This window comes from Ascaphus truei, chromosome 19 (assembly GCF_040206685.1).
Source record: "Ascaphus truei isolate aAscTru1 chromosome 19, aAscTru1.hap1, whole genome shotgun sequence".
Classification (NCBI taxonomy): Eukaryota; Metazoa; Chordata; class Amphibia; order Anura; family Ascaphidae; genus Ascaphus; species Ascaphus truei.
Window position 1 is genome coordinate 26,092,853 of NC_134501.1, and position 19,764 is coordinate 26,112,616.

Genomic DNA, 19,764 nt, shown 5'->3' on the forward strand with positions numbered 1-19,764 from the left:
TGGCAAGTGGCAAACGCCGATCACATGTGCGCAGCGTGCAACCGGCGCTTGTAATCTGCGCATGCACGGTGGCCACTTGCCAGCCGCTTGTGCACATGCGTGGATTGCAAGCGCCGGTTGCACGCTGCGCACATGTGATCAGCACTTGCTAGCTGCTCGTGCACATGTGCGGTGGACACTTGCCGTTTGCGCATGCGCAAAATTTGTCCTGGGAAAGATATGGTCACCCTATTTAAAGAGGCAATCCAAGTGGGATTTTTTGTGTGTGTATATATATTTATTTGAAGCAGGGAGGCTTCTGAGCTGAACCCCATTCCTTTCAGCTCCGGGGACTCCTGCTCCTGGAGATTTTTACCTTCAAGTTAGGTGCCAGTAGCCGCTCTCCTTGGCTACCAGGGTTCACAATATGGCTGCTGTTCAGATATCGCGGGCCAATAGTAAGCCGTGATGACAACGGTGCATCTTCCTATTGGCCCATGTGACGCGGGAGCATCAAATTTGAAATCCCTGCTTGCTGAGCCTGAGCGGCTACCGGTACCTACTTCGGAGGTAAGTATCTCCGGAAGTAGCGTGTCACCGGAGCTGAAATTAACGGGGTTCAGCCCCGGAGCCCCCCTTCTGCTTCAATTTTATATTTAAAATAAATAATATAAAAACTTAAAAAACAAAATACGCTATCTGCGATTGCTCTTTTAAAATGCCACTCCTAGGGATGTTAAAATGGCGGCTATCATTCACGCGTCAGACAAGAGATTGCCATGGTAACCAGATCAGCACAACATGAACTAGTAGGTTATGTTGTGACTTTATTTTTTATTTTAGCCGCTGGGAGGGGGGGGGGGGGGGATTTAATATGGGGGGAACTGTTTCCTTAGAGTTTTAAGTAGCAATAAATGTTTAGATTGCTGTAAAATAAAGGCTCCTCCATGTAATCTTCTTGCCATTTTACTGGCGGTTTTGTATGTATGTATATATATATCGGTATATCATCCATGTACATAGCATGTCACAGCAGTAATACGCGTGATATAATAATATAACACATAATGGGAATGAACGCTTCAGACATAAAAGTTACATAAGGAAAAGGAGTCCCTGACCAAAGAGCTTGCGATCTAAGTAATAATTAGCGAGAACATACAGGAGGAGGGTGTTCTGGTAAGTGCTTCTGCAAGGGGTCAGGGCATATTAGAAGGGGCTGCCCATATGCTGCGTTACAGAGGTGTGTTTAAAGAAAGGTGCTAAAGGTTTGCGGTGTTAGAAGTGTCTCTTTACTTTGCTCCTTGAGGCCTATCCTTGCAAATGTGAGTATTGTGTCCAGGTCACTGCTTTAGGGCTTAGACCCGGCAGAGAATGCTGGAATGATTTCCAAGTTGCCATTTAAAAAGAAACGTATTTTTTAAAGCTCCTGCAGAAAAATAGTCATATTATTATGCGTCTGAATTTGGTAAACTACTTATAAAGGGGTATGTTATGGGGATGCAAGGGCAGGATTAACCCTTAAAGTACAGCAACGGGTTAATACTTTCCGGGATCTCAACCACGTGATGGTGTGGTGTGGTGACCACATGGACCCCCAGGACGTGAGCAGAAGTAGGGGACACCTGACTCGGGTTCCAGCCGCAGTCACCCTATAATTAGCATGGCGTACTGATGCATGTCACAGAGACTCCCATGGTGAGTAGGGTTGGTGCGCTCAGGGTTACGCTGTAAACACATGAAGATTTGCACCACCTGTATTCTACCCCAGAGGTGGCTGCATGAGCGGAACAGAAAGGAGCTGTGTGCAGGTGCTGATCTGTTTAACTCACTGATATTAACATGTGGGATTGTATTTCCTTGCAGTGTGTATGCAGAGGGTCTGTGGGATTTATTGCGGGCCATTTATTTTGTGCTCATTTCAGGCAGAGAACGAGGAACTGAGACAAGCTTCGGCCTTGCTGATGGCGCAGAAAACAGCGCTGGAAATGATCGTGAACCTGTGCTGCAGTGACGGTTTGTATGTCTGTTATTAACCGCCGGGATGTACAATGCGGGCAGCAACCGGAGGGGGTGCACCCCCCAAAAATTTCTATCACGCATACAGAGGTGCCGCGCTCCTCCACAAAGCAATGAAACTGATTGCCGTGAGAGATAGCGGAGCCTCTGTAAGAAAGCAGCCCACCTCCATCAGCATTGTGGCATCAGGTGACGCTGCGTCGTCATGGCGACGCGTTGGCATGACCATGTGCCATCGCCACATCACTTGACGGTTGAGTTGCCATGGCTACATCATGATGCCGCCTCACATCCATTCATATTATGGGTAATATAATATTCTAAAGTGGCCAGTTTGGATGAAAATCCCCATAGACTTCAATGAGGATTATTGGCGACATAGAATCGGCCCTTCATATTTTAAACACTTATTTCTGCTGAACAAAGTGTCCGATTAAAAATAAATTCTACCGACTTTGGAAAGGGCCAGAAGAGATCTGTAAAAGTAAAGCAGCAAATGGAATAAAAAAATGTCGATCACCGCGTACTGCTGCTTTAAGGATTTAGTCCCACCTCCTCAATCCAACACACATACGTGGCGAAAGGGTTAACCCACATACAGAATGATGTATCATATAGACATGGGGAGCTCATTTATCACCACATGCACCGCACTTGCTTGCGCTCACGCGCTCGCTTTCGCTCACACGCACTCGCACCCACCACGCTCTCACATGCACCGCGCTCTCACATGCACCGCGCTCTCACATGCACCGCACTCGCTTGCGCTCACACGCACTCGCTCGCGCTCACACGCACCGCACTCACGCACCGGGTTCGCACGCACCGCACTCTCACATGCACCGCGCTCTCACATACACCGCGCTCGCACTCCTCTTCGCACCGCACTCGCCCTCTTCGCACCACCCTCGCTCACACTGCCCATTGATCACCTACTACTCAACCCACTTGTGACACTCACGCGTGTCTCCGCCCTCCCTGCGGCCCCCCGGTTGAGACCCTGGCGGTCCGCTCAGGAAGTGCTTGCTCTGTCCCCAGACCCGTCCGATGATGAGTGGGATGAGCTGTCCAGCAGCGATGAGAGTGAAATTGGCATTGAAAGTTCGCTGTGCGAGGGGAACGGGCAGCTGCAGTCACCGCTCTGTCTCTCTGCCGACGTGCACTCTGCCCTACTGAACCACCTCATTCCAAAGAAGGTAGAGCCCCAAGAGCTTACACTCTAACTGCTTCGCAGCTTAGCACCATGCAGCGAACCTGGCCCTAGGGAAAATGTAATTGCATTAGGGAGTGGTGGCTAGCCACGAATATTCCAGGATATCAAAGTGTTAATTTAATTGTGGTGTTAAAGCAGGGGTGTCCAACTCCAGCCCTCAAGGGCCACCAACAGGTCAGGTTTTCATGATATCCCTGCTTCAGCACAGGGGACTCAGCCACCAGTGCTGAAGCAGAGATATCCCCACTAACTGTCCTGTTGGTGGCCATTGAGTTGGCCAGTCAACAAATGAGCCACTGATTTGAGCCACCTGTACTGAAGCAGTGACTGATTGAGCCACCTTTACTGAAGCAAGAATATCCTGAAAACCTGACCCGTTTTTGGCCCTTGAGGACTGGAGTTCGCCCACTCCTGTATTAAAGTAAAACAACTAAATGCCACAGTCGATGAGCGCATACTGCTTTTAACACTTAATTGTGTAGTGTTTGCTACAATACTTACAGGCATACCCCGCATTAACGTACGCAATGGGTCCAGAGCATGTATGTAAAGCGAAAATGTACTTAAAGTGAAGCACTACCTTTTCCCCACTTATCGATGCATGTACTGTACTGCAATCGTCCTATACGTGCATAACTGATGTAAATAATGCATGTGTAACAGGCTCTATAATCTCCCCGCTTGCGCACAGCTTCGGTACAGGTAGGGAGCCGGTATTGCTGTTCAGGACGTGCTGACAGGCGCATGCGTGAGCTGCCGTTTGCCTATTGGGCGATATGTACTTACCCGCGAGTGTCCTTAAAGTGAGTGTCCTTAAACCGGGTTATGCCTGTATTATATATTTGTATTCCTCCAGGTGTGTGAGAAGACTGCTTTCCCAAGCCGTGCTGCAGTAGAGATCTGTGGGAAGACTCCCTCCTGGAAGCCATTAATTAAGAAGTAAAAGTTATTTTCTTGTTGACGGGCATATTCTGTTCAGTGTTATGTTGCAGTGTTGGCTGCTTGTCATGTGTGTGACACGCGTGTTGCTACGTTTCAGAATGCACACGGTACAGCACAGAGCACTGACCTGTCTACACAGTGTCCTGTCCGTCCTGGACATGGAGTCTCTGGGAGGGGCGTGCGCTCTGCAGGAACTCGCTGAGCACCTCTCGGCGGTCGTCTTCGCCCCGTCAGGTGAGACCGGTGTGGGGCATTAGAAGCAAATGCAGTATCTGTGCCACACCATCTTTCACTTTCAGGCCAGTACTACCCACACAGCACCCACCACAGATGCACCCACCATACACACACCCACACAGCACCCACCACACACACACCCACACAGCACCCACCACACACACACCCACACAGCAACCACCACACACGCAGACCACCCACACAGCACCCACCACACACGCACCCACACGCACCCACCACACACGCAGACCACCCACACAGCACCCACCACACACACACACACCCACACAGCACACACCACACCCACACCCACACAGCACCCACCACACACACCCACACACGCACCCACCACACACGCACCCACCACACACGCACCCACACAGCACCCACCACACACACACCCACACAGCACCCACCACACACGCACCCACACAGCACCCACCACACCCATACAGTACCCACCACACACGCACCCACACAGCACCCACCACACACGCACCCACACAGCACCCACCACACACGCACCCACACAGCACCCACCACACACGCACCCACACAGCACCCACACACCCACACAGTACCCACCACACACGCACCCACACAGCACCCACCACACACGCACCCACACAGCACCCACCACACACGCACCCACACAGCACCCACCACACACGCACCCACACAGCACCCACACACCATCACACGCAGTCCACCCACTACACACCCACCACACACACGCAGTCCACCCACCACACACCACCCATCACACACACGCAGTGCACCCACCACACACACCACCCACCACACACACGCAGTCCACACACAACACCATACACACTCACACACCACCCACCACACACACACACCCACACCACACACATGCAGCCCACACCCACCACACACACATGCAGTCCACCCACAACACCACACACACTACCCACCACACACACGCAGTCCACCCACAACACACACACCTAAACCACACACATGCAATCCGCAGTCCACACACGCACGCAGTCCACACACGCACGCAGTCCACACACACGCCAGACCGCTGTCTCTTTCTGCAGCTACTGAAGGACTTGATCATTTCTGCGCTATTCTAAAGTGGATAAAACCTGCACATTTGTACATTCATTTATTTATTGAAAGTTCTGGTTTTGTCCCCGTAGATGTTCCAAAACCGGATGAATTTCTGGAAGCCGCGAGCAGCGCAGTGCGAGCGTTACTGCAGACGCTGGCATTCAGAGGCATTCCACAGGTGTGTGCGTGCGTGTGTGTGTGTGTATATACCATTCATTCTCTTTCTGTACGGGGTTTAACTCTTACTTTCTGCAATGTTCTCGGTACCTGCCGCTCTGGCGCGTGCGCTCTCTCAGTACCTATATACCGGCGTGTGCGCTTTCTCAGTACCTATATACTGGCGCGTTTGATGAGCAACCCAATCAAAATGTGCCGTGATCGACCCGTTTCTCCCCGCGGTGTCTTGCCCCGCAGTGCGTGTCGTCGTGTTTAAGGCTTTACGAGACATCGCAGTTTCGTTGGCAAAATAATGAGACTGGAAGAACTTTGTATTTTGTAATAATATAGGTTGAAAATCAAATGGAAATAGGAGTGTAGATCGTAGCAAAATATCGGTATAATCAACTCTCCCGTTATCGACGTCTCGGGCTGTTTATACGCCGCGCCTCTTATTCTTCTTTTCATCGGATTTTTGTACAGCGCCAACCTGCATTATTGTGCATTATTCTGCAGTACCATACGGGAGGGACAATAATTTTGTGTGACACAGGAGATACACATAGGTTGAGACAATAGGAAGGAGGACCCTGACCCAAAGAGCTCACACTTTATAAGACTGCATATGTGTCCGCCTATATCTTGCTACATTATAAACTGTTGTTTGGTATATTTACATTGATATATTTTTGCAAACGGCGAAGTTCCTCTGGTCTCATTATTTTGCCAGATGCGAGCTTTTATTCCGTGTGATGTGTCCCTTATAGAAGGAGTGCACAATCTTTCTCCCCCCCCCCCTCTCCTTACCTTGGCTTCGGCGTTCTGTCATGTGACATGTCGCCAGAAGCCGTCTGACCCAAGGTAAGGGACCTTCCAGAGGCCTTCGCCGCACACTGGCATTTCATTTAAATGCCTTCTGGAAGAGCCTCTGTAAGCGCAGCGCCCCCCAGATAATCTTGCACCCCCCAGTTTGCGCTCCCCTGCCTTATAATATTACTTCTATACATTGCTGTTGTGCATCAGTTGAAGAATGAGTGATTCCATTTTTCTCTAGCGAAATAAAAAGAAATTAGTATTTTGTTACTCCCGTGTGCCTACTTGCCATGTACAATTAATACCTCTGTCGTTTAAAAAACATAAGTAACAAGATGAACTATCCAGACAGACCAGCGCAGAGAGAGCGTAAACCGGATTGTTCTAGAGGTTTATATGTATTAAATATTGGGGCAAACGCGCGAACCCTCCACTTTGGCTCTCGGGTTACAAAGGGTAACAGAATGAGTCCCGTTGCTTCCCCTGTGCGTGACGCTCGGCTTTCTGCTGTCGATCACAGTGTATGACCCCGGAGCAGGTGATGGCCCTCAGTGAGGCCTGTGTCCGGAGCAGCAACACCAGCGCCAGAGTCAACGCGGTCAGTATCGGTGGGATCATAGGTAGCGTGTTGGCGAAAGACCGGAACACGGCGGACACGCTGAAGGTATGGGGTTCTCATTCATTTCCCAGCCCTCGTGAGAGGCGTGTGCATTACAATTAAATCCCAATGACCTAAAGGCCATATTTACTCAGCATTTACTCAGCAGTGCTAAATCCTACGCCGCCTTAATCATTCATACCAATGGGTCATAAGGTGTGTTGAACTGGACCACGTTAATTTGAGCTCCAGGGACTCCCTGCTTCCCTAGATACTTACCTCCTTAGGGGGACTGGTAGTGGCTCCAACTGGGCTATCGAAATGACGGATTTGAAGCTTTAGTGTCACATGGGCCAATAAGAAGCCGTAGCGTCATCCCTTGCGGCTTCCTATTGGCCCGCGTGACCAGAAGATTTAAACACGCTGAGCTGCCACCGGCACCGCCTATGGAGGTAAGTATCTCTGGGAGCAGGGGGTCCCCGGGAGCAGAAAGTAACACAGTTCAGCTCCGGAGACCCCCCTGCTCCACACCTTGGGGGAAACATTTTTTTTTCTTATTGGGGAGCATGTGCTCTTTTAAGGCCACATCACTTCAATGGGGAATTTTGTCTGAAAACGCGTCAGGCGGCTGCTGTGACAGATAATGAATTACCCCTGAAAGTTTTCTAGTGCACGAAAAGCATTAAATATTAGGCACAAACTTCCAAATTCTTCCCACCCCACCGAAGAAAATCAGACGGGTGTAAGTATTTTAATATATTTACGTAGGCTTTTAACAACTCCCTGATCAACAAATACGTTGGAGGGTTCTTACCATCTTTATCCAATAGCTTTTCATGAGACTGTCAGATCTCAAATCCCCAGGAAAAGGGTTTATTTCCTTTCTGTTCTGCGCTTGCAAAGTAACTATAATTGTAATCATTAGTCAAACAGGCAAGCAGAGGTTGCAGACTCGCGTGAATTCAGCTGTCCCGGAGGGGGGGATATGGGGGGGGGGACACCTTGATTGTTTTCACCGGATTGAAACCAGAAGAGCTGGGAGTTTGGGAACGTGGGCGATCCGCAGCATATTTAGGGCGAAGCTTTTGGCCGAGGTTCGAATTGTCCGATTCCAACAACCCTGAACCCGCTCAGCTGTACAGATCATTAAAACCGTTCCTCGGAGGCCGAGTTTCAAAGCTTGTATATGGATAGGAAAAAAAGCACACCATCAGCGCTACAAACTGAAGAGCTGTGCGCGTGATAAACAGTGATACCAATAACGCCAAATGAGTATAGCGACTGTTGATTTCTCTGGTTGGAAACGCGGTCGCAGCCTCACAAACCCGAAAATGCCAATACTTGACGTTGGTTCTCTGGGGCGCAATACGTCGGTCCAGGGAATACGTGGAAGCAAAAACTACAGTGTAATATGATTACAATAGGAGTGATCCTTGTGGTTCTATAGAGATGTGTTGTGCAAAATGGGGGGCGCGCCCCCCTGGTTTTCTTTGTGTGGGGCGCTGCGCTTATAGAGGCTCCGCGCTCTTCCCGAAGGCATATAATATAAATGGCGGGGGAGCAGCGAATGCCTTTAACTTCTGTTACCTTGGCTCAGACGACTTCCGTTGACGCGTCGCCATGGTAACTTGACGCGACGGGGTCACATGACGCCGCGTTGCCATGGCATCGTGACGTCAGAACGCAGGAGCCTAGGTAAGTAGGGGGGGCGCAAGGAGGAGGGGAGAGCCGGCAGGGGGCGTAGGGACAAAGGATTGGGCCCCCCCTGCTATAGAGTATAAACTCTCACTTTACTTTTCTTTTGAGTTTTAAGCTCATCTCACGGATCTTCTATCCTCTGCTGTCAGTCAGGAACATCCTTTTCTGTAGAATGGAATAACTGGAAGGGACATATAGACAAAAAGAGCACACCGTGATGTCTGTCTGCACAGAGCATTGGTATAATCAGTAAGGAGGTGTACTCACAGACTTCATTTGTCCTTGTTAAAGGCTTATGTTAAATAATAGAGGTCCCTCTGTCGGCAGTCCCTCTATGGATATTGGGTCCTTGGAAAGGGGTTATGGTTCCCCATGTCGAATCACAATGGAAGTGCCATTCTTAAAAAATGCACTTTATTACATAAACTCACTCCAAACACCACAGACTGAAAACAGAAAACGTTTGCAGACCAATGTATCCTGATGGGAGTAACGTCGGGCTTCTGGTGTGCTTAGGGAACGCATTATCTAAAGGCCGGAGAATGAGCCGGCTACTAGACAGGCGAGTTCTCCTGTCAGTGTCCCTCCAGTGACCTGTGCGGCCGCGTCTCTAGCCTGTACGCATGCAGGATTTCAGCACTACCGCGGGAGAAGAGGCAGGAGTGGGGTCGAACTCGCCCGATGGAGTTAGTGACGTCATTTCCCATAGACCGGCTACTATCACGTCCGCACAGTTCACTGGAGGGGCGCTGACCGGAGAACTCACCTGTCTAGTAGCCGGATGATTCTCCGGCCTTTAGATAATGCGTTCCCTAAGCACACCAGAAGCCCGACGTTACTCAATTGGTCTGCAAACGTTTTCTGTTTTTAGTCTGTGGCGTTTGGCATGTTCCTGACTGACAGCAGATGATAGAAGATCCGTGAGATGAGCTTAAAACTCAAGAGAAGAAAAGTGCGAGTTTATACTCTATAGCAGGTGTGCTTGGGGGGGTAGGGGTGGCGCAGGCGGTTGCAGAGGCCCCGCGCTCTTCCCCAAGGCATTTAAATTAAATGACGGGGGGGCCGCGCGAGGCCTCTGTAGCTCAACTTACCGAGATTCAGAGGCTTGGTGTGACGCGTCGCCAAGGCAATGCCGCGTCATATGACACCAGCAAAAAAGGTAAGGGGGGCGCACCCCTACTCCATAGAACCACGAGGATCGCTCCCATTGTAGTCATGTTACACTATTTGTGTGTTCTTTCTTTTTTTTGTTTCCACATATTCCCTGAACCGACTTATTGCGCCCAAGAGAACCAACGCCAAGTATTGGAAGTCTGCATCTGTTTGATATTCTTTATATTCCGTAATAAACCAACCTTTAATCTGTGCCAGTAACCCTGGTGTGCAAATACTTACCGTTTGATCAGTATATCCGCCTACTGTTTTATATATACACATGCACGTGTTTGTTTATTTGCCCGGTACATGGGACTGCCCTTTTAGCAACACTAAGGTTCAATGTCTCTCCAGCAGCAGGGTTACCGCTGGAACAATACACACACCTCTCCCATCTTCCTTTCAGTTAATCGGAAACTTCCTCCTTGCGGTTGCTGCCAATGACGACTCGCTGGTGGTCTCGGGGGGAGCGCTCGACGCGCTTTTTGACGTGTTCGCAGATGGGGAAGAAGCAGAGAAAGCCGCTGTGGAGATTAAGTTACTCCATGCCCTGAAGAAGATTCAGCCGGCCTTCAAGACGAAGGTACGGCGCACAAAGGACTTGACGTGTGTGTGTGTGTGTGTGTGTGTGTGTGTGTGTGTGTGTGTGTGTGTGTGTGTGTGTGTGTGTGTGTGTGTGTGTACGTTGCAGATGTAGCAGGGGGTATTGCTCCCTTTAACACAACGCAGTAATTAAAATATATATTGCGTGCGTTAAGAAAAGGACTTGCGCGTTAGCATTTGTTTCGATGGAGCTACATTTTTGCGGCACATATTGCGCCAGTGTTGGCGCAATGCGCTGAGCTAACTGGAGCAATAACATCTGCTACGTCTGTAGATAATGCATAATCATCACCTTCAGCCCTTGTCGATCCACTGCTGGATGGAAGCCCCTTCCTCTTCTCGTGTGTGTGTGTAGAAATTTTAAATGGCGATGGGCCGGACATCTCACGAGTAAATGACCAACGTTGGACAAAGATGGTACTCAACTGGATTCCAAGAGATATTGAAAGACCAGGACGACGACCAAAAGTAAGATGGGAGAAAGAAACATTTGTTGGAGCGACGTGGAGAAGAGAAGCTGTAACCGCAGGACCTGCGAGATTGTTGGGGAGGCTTCATCCAGCAGTGGGTCAGAAGAAATATATATACAAGTTTTCATAAAAAGGCCAGCACATCTGGATTAAATAATAAACCGATCTGGTTATAATCCGTTTATCTAGGTGGGCTGGCTCTCTTTCTCCCCTTTTTTTTTCCTCCCTAGTTGCCCCAACAAATTTTTTGATCTCGTTCTCCCATCTTACTTTTCTGGCCATCGTCTTGGTCTTTTGAAATCCCTTTGAATCCAGTCGTGTGCCATCTTTGACCATTTCTTCTTGCGATATGTCTGGTCCACCGACATTTTAATTTCTTCGCCCTCCTGATGAGGTCACAGAATTTTGTTTACTTTTCGGACCCGTTCATTCTTTTTCCTGTCTCTAGGTAATAACAAACATACATCTCTCCATATTTTGCGTTGTCTTAAGCTTCTGAATTATCTCCGCATTTCGGGTCCAACTTTCACCTCCATACATGAGAATGGGCACAATAGGCTGGTCGAAAACTTTCCTCTAGAGCAGTGATTTCCAACCTTTTTTGTTGGGAGGAACCCTTGAAGTATTTTGAAAAATCTCGGGGAACCCCTATCTGGCTGACACATATTAGGTTCCACAGGGGTCAGTCACAACATTTCACACCTCACGAGCCACCTCTATTTCCCACCCTTTACCCATGTATTTCTCTCCCATCCATCTCACTAACTCTCCCCCCTCCCGCCTCGCATGTATTTATCCCTTGCGTCTCTCTCTTACTCCCTCATTTCCTCACTCACTCCCTCCTGCCCCCCTCTCTTCTCTCACTCGCCCCTACCGTCCGTCAATTACCCCACTGTCTCTCAATCTACCCTACAAAATACATACCAAAAAACCTTACCCCCAGGAGGGGGAAAGGGTGGGGGGTCTGTGGTCCATACCCCTGAGACTGCTTCAAGGAGCCCCAGGGTTCCACGGAACCCTGGTTGGGACTCGCTGCTCTAGAGGCACAGTGGAAGGTTCCCACCATAGTCTTGTTTGTTCTAAATGCATGTCATCCCGTACTCATTCCCCATCCATTATTAATTGCCGGCCAAGATGGACGCGGTCTTAGAGTTATAGTTCCATTCCGTTTATTTTGAACTTTGCAGATTTTACACATTTATTTAACATCGCTGATTTTGCTGAGATTCATATGGAGTCCCACTTCGTTACTTGCTTTGGCGAGTTCTCCGATTTGTTGCTGGAGATCTTCTGCACTTGTGGCAAAAAGAAGTCATCTGCAAATCGTAGGTAACTCAAATATTCCCTGTTGATTTAGATTCCTTTTTCTTCCCAATTCAACGTCTGAACAATTCTTGCGTTAGAGTGAAAAGCTATGGTGTCTCCCTGCCACACTCCCTTACTGATCCTGGTGACACGGTGTCTCCCTGCCACACTCCCTTACTGATCCTGGTGACACGGTGTCTCCCTGCCACACTACCTTACTGATCCTGGTGACACGGTGTCTCCCTGCCACACTCCCTTACTGATCCTGGTGACACGGTGTCTCCCTGCCACACTCCCTTACTGATCCTGGTGACACGGTGTCTCCCTGCCACACTACCTTACTGATCCTGGTGACACGGTGTCTCCCTGCCACACTCCCTTACTGATCCTGGTGACACGGTGTCTCCCTGCCACACTCCCTTACTGATCCTGGTGACACGGTGTCTCCCTGCCACACTACCTTACTGATCCTGGTGACACGGTGTCTCCCTGCCGCACTCCCATACTGATTCTGGTGACACGGTGTCTCCCTGCCGCACTCCCATACTGATTCTGGTGACACGGTATCTCCCTGCCGCACTCCCATACTGATCCTAGTGACATGGTGTCTCCCTGCCGCACTCCCTTACTGATCCTGTTGACACGGTGTCTCCCTGCCGCACTCCCATACTGATCCTGGTGACATGGTGTCTCCCTTCCGCACTCCCATACTGATCCTGGTGACATGGTGTCTCCCTGCCGCACTCCCTTACTGATCCTGGTGACACGGTGTCTCCCTGCCACACTCCCATACTGATCCTGGTGACATGGTGTCTCCCTGCCGCACTCCCATACTGATCCTGGTGACACGGTGTCTCCCTGCCACACTCCCATACTGATCCTGGTGACATGGTGTCTCCCTGCCACACTCCCATACTGATCCTGGTGACATGGTGTCTCCCTGCCACACTCCCTCGCTGATCCTGGTGACCTGGTGTCTCCCTGCCACACTCCCATACTGATCCTGGTGACACGGTGTCTCCCTGCCGCACTCCCTTCCTGATCCTTAGCTTGCTTGTATCTTCATGTAATCTAATGGTTGATGTGGCATTCTTGTAAATGTTCTTTATAATATCAAAGCAAGCCTCTTCAACACTGTCTTCTTACTCCATTTAAAACCGCTGAGGGGTTGCCAGAATCAAATGCTTTTTTGTATTCTACGAATCCTAAGCTGAGTGGGAGATCGCATTCATTCCTTTGGGAAATCACTTCTTGTATGACTTGGATGTGGTCCATTGTGTTGTATGCACTGCGAAATCTCGCTTGTTCTCTAGGCCGGGCAAAGTCTAGGGATTTTTTCTAGCCGATTAGTGAGTATGTTCGTAAAAATCTTGTAAGTGTTTGGAAGTAGACTGATTGGTCTGTATTTCTTGAGGTCTTCTTTGCCTCCTTTCTTGTGGATGAAGATAACTGCGGCATTACTTCATTGTTCTGGATTTTTCCTGTTCTTCGAGCAGCATGGGAAAAAAAAGCTTTGCATGGATTTATTCTGCTTCTTCCCCAGCTTCTTTCAAGAATTCAGTTATTATTCCGTCTTCCCCGGGAGCCTTCCCATTCTTCATGCATTTTATTGCCTTTGCTGCTATTTCTGGAAGGACGCATGGTATATCATTGGTGGTTTCTTCTCACTTGTCCTCTGCTGGATTATATTTAGTGTTATCTGTGTTCTCGTACAATTTCATGTAGAAGTCCTCAACTCTCTGATAAATAAGTGCACAGTCTTTTATTGTTGGTCCATCGTCTTGTTTGAGTCCAATGATTTGATTCTTCCCAACCACATGTCGCTGCTTCATCTTCAAGCTTTTGTTATCTTTGATAGTCTCCATATCACAGTTACATTTTCTTACCTGTTTAGTGATACGTTTGCGGATCACCCTGCACAGCTCTGCATAATCCAGTCTTGTTCTTGTGTTTTGGGATTATTTCATTTCTTGCGTCCTCAGTAACTGCTTTGTCTAATTTATATTTCTTACACTGTTTTTTGTTAGCGATCCCTCCAGTTCTTTCTGCGCTTTCAACTCCAATCTTTGCAAGTTGTGCATAATGGTTTGTTTAAAGGGTCCCCACGCATTTTGAGCAACCTGGAGCGATTTTTCAGTTGTAGTTGAAATTCTCTGCTGTTATTCTTCAGGTTCTTGATGTTGATTGATTTTGTCTTTCTAATCAATTTTCTTCTTTCCATCTTGGCATTCAGATGTAATTTGCATCAAATCGCAGTCTTCAATCACGTGTTTCTTGATGGCTAGGATACAGTCAATTTCATTCTTGCTTCCATTGAGTCTACGGCGTATCCATTTTCTGTTTTGGGATTCTTCTTGAACAATGAATAGATGATGGAAGTTTTCATGGAACGTGTTTTCTGCAAATTCTACTGGTCTGTCTACACGGCCATTCCTGTGGCTGTATCCTACTTGCCAACTGATGCTTTGACTTTTTGCTGGGCACCAATCTTTATATTGAAATATCCCATAACGATCTTGAGGTGACAATTTTCTTAAGTTGGTTGAGTTCATGGTAGAAGTCTTCCACGTCATTGTCCATGTGAGTTGGTGTTGGAGCATACACTTGGATTATTTAAAGCCTGTATTATCGGTCAACTGACGATTCTGGCTGCTCTTTCCGATGAGCTTTCATATTCCACTAAGTTGTTTCTCCATCTCTTGTTAACGATGAAGACTTCTCCATGGATTCTTCCATTATCTGTACTTCTGTAATGTAATGTGTCCGCTTTTGTGCTTAATGAGGCCTTCATCTTTTCTTCTAACTCCACCAAGGCGAACAATATCCCATTTATTGCCGTGCTGCTTTGCTGGAGAGTCCGGCAGGCGTAGGTAGCCAGGTTTAGGTTTGAATGACCGCTTGTTAGCACCCTCTGCCTTCATGCATTCTTCCTGAACGCTGTCAGGCCCCAGGGACGATTCAGCCTCCGGAGAAGGAGGACCATTGCTTTTCGGGGTGTTCCATATTTGGGGGATGAGGCTTTACTTGCCATGCCAGCCTCATCTGCATGTTGGCAAGTAACTTTCCCTCTTTAGCCGGGTATATTGTTCAAGCTTTCATAGTATGGTTAACCCTTCCAGCACGAGCGCCACTATACATCTTCCAGAACACCGGTTCCCGCCTTCCCGCCACTTTGCGGCAGTGAGATAAGGGTTTGAGGAAACACACACCCCTTCTGTAATGTCAGCTCTCCGTTCATATGCAACTGTGACCAATGCTTGTTTTTGTCAATTTAAAGATATCTCAACCTTGCACAAATGTACACGTGAGATATACAGCAGACGTTATTGCACCTGTTATTGCACTGCGTTGTGTTAACGTTGGCATGCTATTAACCAGTAGAGCTACCGATGAACAACAGTTAAGGAGAGAACGTGTTATTTTGTGCGAACACAGGGGTAATCACGCCTGCTATATCTGTACTTGGTTTTTGTTACCCGTTTTATTCCTTTTTTCCAGATGCGGAAGGAAGGCCGAGAGAAGTACAGCACCGATCAGCTGTGTGTCCTCGACAACGTGAAAATAAACTTAAGAAGGTTCATCTCTTATCAGGAAAATGTAGAGCGAAAGCTGAAGTGCGGAGGGGCGACAATGTGATTCGAGAAAAAGACACTTCGACAAAATCCCTTTGTCAGGCGGCAGGAAGACTGTTTATCACACATGACGTGTTTTTGTCAAGTTTCTGGCAATATCAAGATCTTTGGGTCGCTGCGATATGATATCTTAAGTATATGGAATAATTTTATGAGTAAAGATTTATTTGGAGTTTATTACAATGTGGTTTAGAATCTTCATGTTTCACCAACGTTGGAAGGACAGCTGAATAATGGGAGAGGTCTATATTATTATTATCGTTTTATTTATAAAGCGTCAACATGTTTCACAGCGCATTACAACGGGGGAACAGAATAATGGTCATATAAGTTACATAACAAATAAAAATATACTGGTGCAAACAGATATAGAAGGTAATGGGGCCCTGATCCTGTGAGCTTACACTCTAGAGGGAATAAGTTTAAACAAAAAGGTAAAGTGGCTGCTCATGGTGGTACGGAGTGTGGCTCACGATGGAGTATAGACCAGCCGCACTGCTGGTTACGTTTGGGTTTGGGGGTGTCAGATAGTGTGCAGAATGGTCCAGCCGCACTGTGGTTCCCAATTGGGGATGTGGGTGCGCCTGTGAGTAAATAATAGATGCAGTTCCCAAATATATATATATATATTTATTTAGAGAAATAATGGTCTTTTGTTTGTGGTGAGTGGATTGGGGTGAGGAACATTTAATATGGAAGAGACAACGATATACACTGTCATCAAAGTCAGACAAAACATTGCTACACATCGATTTAAATATTAGACTATAGTGGTGAAATAACTGTATAGAAATGGAACGGAGACCCGAAAAAGTACAAATAGTGTAGATTGTTTTTCATCTTTAAAAATGTATATTCAAAAAATAGCCCAATTGACCGTTACATTTAGTAAGCCAATACAAGCATGTGTAGGGAAACACAGGCCGCCAGTTCTATTGGTCAGAACTTCCTGTGCTGATCGTCGGTTCTGGTAGCCAGATGGGAGGCTATGCTACACTCGTGGGGGCACTCCACGTGTGGTGTCTCAGTCTAGCGGCCGTACTGTCGTGCGTCACAGTCAATGGGCTGCGGGAGTGCCTTGTGTTCCTGCTACTGTCCCGACGCGTTTTGCGGAGTGGCTCATCAGTGGATACATCAATGTTTAAACACCCACACATATATCTTATACTATATTAGTGAAAGCACTGTATGCCTGGATGTCCGGTGTCCCTAGGGGAAATCTCATTGGTCCCGTGGGCCGCCCGCCCCCGCACACCTCATTGGTCTGAGGCGGAGTGATGGGCCACACACACAACACAGCAGCTCTATACACACACACACACACACACACAACACAGCAGCTCTATACACACACACACACACAACAGCTCTATACACACACACACACACAACACAGCAGCTCTATACACACACACACCCCCTCTGTCCGCCCCCCCCCGCCCCCCATCACGTGCGCCGCCCTGCACTGGCTCCGGACGGGAAGCGCGGCCCTCCTACCCCAGCCGCTCCCTTACCTCCCCGGCGCTACCACCATCTCAGGTAAGTCACTGCGCGTCCCGCCTCAGCCTCAGGCACACTGCGCGTCCCGCCTCAGCCTCAGGCCCACTGCGCATCCCGCCTCAGCCTCAGGCACACTGCGCGTCCCGCCTCAGCCTCAGGCCCACTGCGCGTCCCGCCTCAGCCTCAGGCCCACTGTGCATGCCGCCTCAGCCTCAGGCCCACACAGGGCGCTTCCTACCGCCGCTCAGCCGGACGGCACATCGGGGGACCAAGCGGGCGCCGGGGGGGGGGAGCGCGAGTCTCAGGCCCACACAGGGCGCTTCCTGCCGCCGCCTGCACGCCTCACTCAGCAGGACGGCACATCGGGGGTCTAAGCGGCCGCCGGGGGGGGGGAGCGCGAGTCACGGGGGGGGGGGGCGAGCCGCGAGTCACAGGGAACGGGGGGGGGGGAGTCACGGGGAACGGGGGGGGGGCCACCAGCCGAACCAGCAGGGGGACTGACGCACGGAGGAGGGGGGGGAAATGCTCATACATAAATTATGACAATACATATGCCCACTGCTCTCCACCCCCCCCCCCCCACTCCCCTTTCCCCCCCCCCCCCCCACTCCCCTTTCCCCACTCCCCTTTCCCCCCCCACTCCCCTTTCCCCCCCCACTCCCCTTTCCCCCCCCCCCCCCTCCCCCCCCTCCCCTTTCCCCCCCCCACTCCCCTTTCCCCCCCCCACTCCCCTTTCCCCCCCCACTCCCCTTTCCCCCCCCACTCCCCTTTTCCCCCCCCCACTCCCTTCCCCCCCCCACTCCCCTTTCCCCCCCCCACTCCCCTTTCCTCCCCACTCCCCTTTCCCCCCCCCACTCCCCTTCCCCCCCCACTCCCCTTTCCCCCCCCCACTCCCCTTTCCCCCCCCCCACTCCCCTTTCCCCCCCCACTCCCCTTTCCCACCCCCCACTCCCCTTTACCCCGCTCCCCCTTTCCCCCCCCCCCCCCGCTCCCCTTTCTCCCCCCCCCGCTCCTCTTTTCCCCCCCCCCCGGCTCTCCTTTCTCCCCGCTCCCCTTTCTCCCCCCCCCCCCCGCTCCTCTTTCTCCCCCCCCCCCCGCTCCCCTTTCTCCCCCCCCCCCTGCTCCCCTTTCTCCCCCCCCCCGCTCCCCTTTCTCCCCCCCCCCCCCCCCGAAACCTTTACAACAAATACTCACCTATTGTTCCACGATTTATAAATAATACTACCTATTACGCATTTACATCCCGGGCAACGCCGAGTCTCTCAGCTAGTATTATATATATAATTTATATTTATATATCCTTCACATCCAGAGTGATTGGCCAGAAATGTAGTACACATGGTATCAATAAAATGCCTATATTAACCATTTCTGAAGTTATAATGTTGTGGCCATATTGCATTAAAACTATACATCTGTCAATTGGAATGTATTATATGAGAAACTAATATCTAAACTTTTTCAAAGCCTATTACTATGACAAATGTCGTAGACAGAGGGTCAAAGAGAGACTTTATTGGCAAATGGTTTCTATATTCATACTAATGTTACTTATTTAATATGTTGCTACTTATTGGTTATTTAAAAAAGCAGCTATATCTACTTCCATATCTAAACCATTGGGTGTTAAAGTATTTCCTCTGTAAAGACAATGTTTCTTTTTATAGTTAACTCGTTCACTTTCCTCTTCCATGTTGGTTCTATGAGATCGATCGATGCCTCTATATGTTCTGGCCCAAGCACACCCTGAGAGATGCGTAGGAACAGGTAGTTTAACTCAATCCCATATATCAAGCAAGGGAACCTTCTTACTGCTGAAGTGTTTATTTGGGGCAACAACATACAAATAAAAAGGGGGGGGGGGGGTACTGAGGGAACACTGGCACATGAGAGCAATGGAGGGGAAGGGGAGCTATGGGGGAAGTGGGATAAATGTAAGATATAGGGATAGGTAAAAATCAGTAACGTTACCAGGATAGGAGAGATGACAGCTCAGGATGGCTGCTGGTACTAAGAGGCAGCATGCTGGTCTGGGCTGATGGGAGATTATATTAATCGGTTTTCATTATGAACCGGTTTAAAATGATCAGATACGCCATGTTTCTAACATGCTCTGATAATGCGATCCCTTCGTGATCTTTTGGTCCCTCCCACACGTCGTCGTCGTCTTTAGCGGAGTTTTCTCTACGTTTTTCTGTAGTGGTGAAAAAGAACAATTCTATTACGCAGGCAAAAGGTATCGCAAAACGCCTGACAGAGCAGTTTAGAGTCTATTCATGAAACAAATATTTTCCTTGTCCAGTTAGGCCTCGGCCAAGGTTCTTTCTGGCGGGCGGAGGCGCGCTGAGGCTCAGGGAAAGCGGG

General features: G+C 49.2%; 1 protein-coding gene across 4 annotated transcripts in view; it reads left to right on the top strand.

The window, feature by feature from the left end:
* The window catches only part of HEATR3 (HEAT repeat containing 3), a 34,952-nt gene extending 18,875 nt beyond the window's left edge, over window positions 1-16,077 (top strand). For 2 of the 4 annotated variants that reach the window (XM_075577014.1, XM_075577015.1), the window contains exons 8-16: window positions 1,905-1,995; window positions 3,037-3,194; window positions 4,068-4,150; window positions 4,251-4,387; window positions 5,560-5,648; window positions 6,960-7,103; window positions 10,297-10,473; window positions 12,151-12,292; window positions 15,767-16,077. In XM_075577014.1, the coding sequence (XP_075433129.1) occupies window positions 1,905-1,995; window positions 3,037-3,194; window positions 4,068-4,150; window positions 4,251-4,387; window positions 5,560-5,648; window positions 6,960-7,103; window positions 10,297-10,473; window positions 12,151-12,292; window positions 15,767-16,026 (1,281 nt within the window). In that variant the 3' untranslated portion in view covers window positions 16,027-16,077. The remainder of the gene's footprint in view (window positions 1-1,904; window positions 1,996-3,036; window positions 3,195-4,067; window positions 4,151-4,250; window positions 4,388-5,559; window positions 5,649-6,959; window positions 7,104-10,296; window positions 10,474-12,150; window positions 12,293-15,766) is intronic. The other 2 variants (XM_075577016.1, XM_075577017.1) reach the window with 2 other exon arrangements.
* Window positions 16,078-19,764: the final 3,687 nt, after the last annotated feature.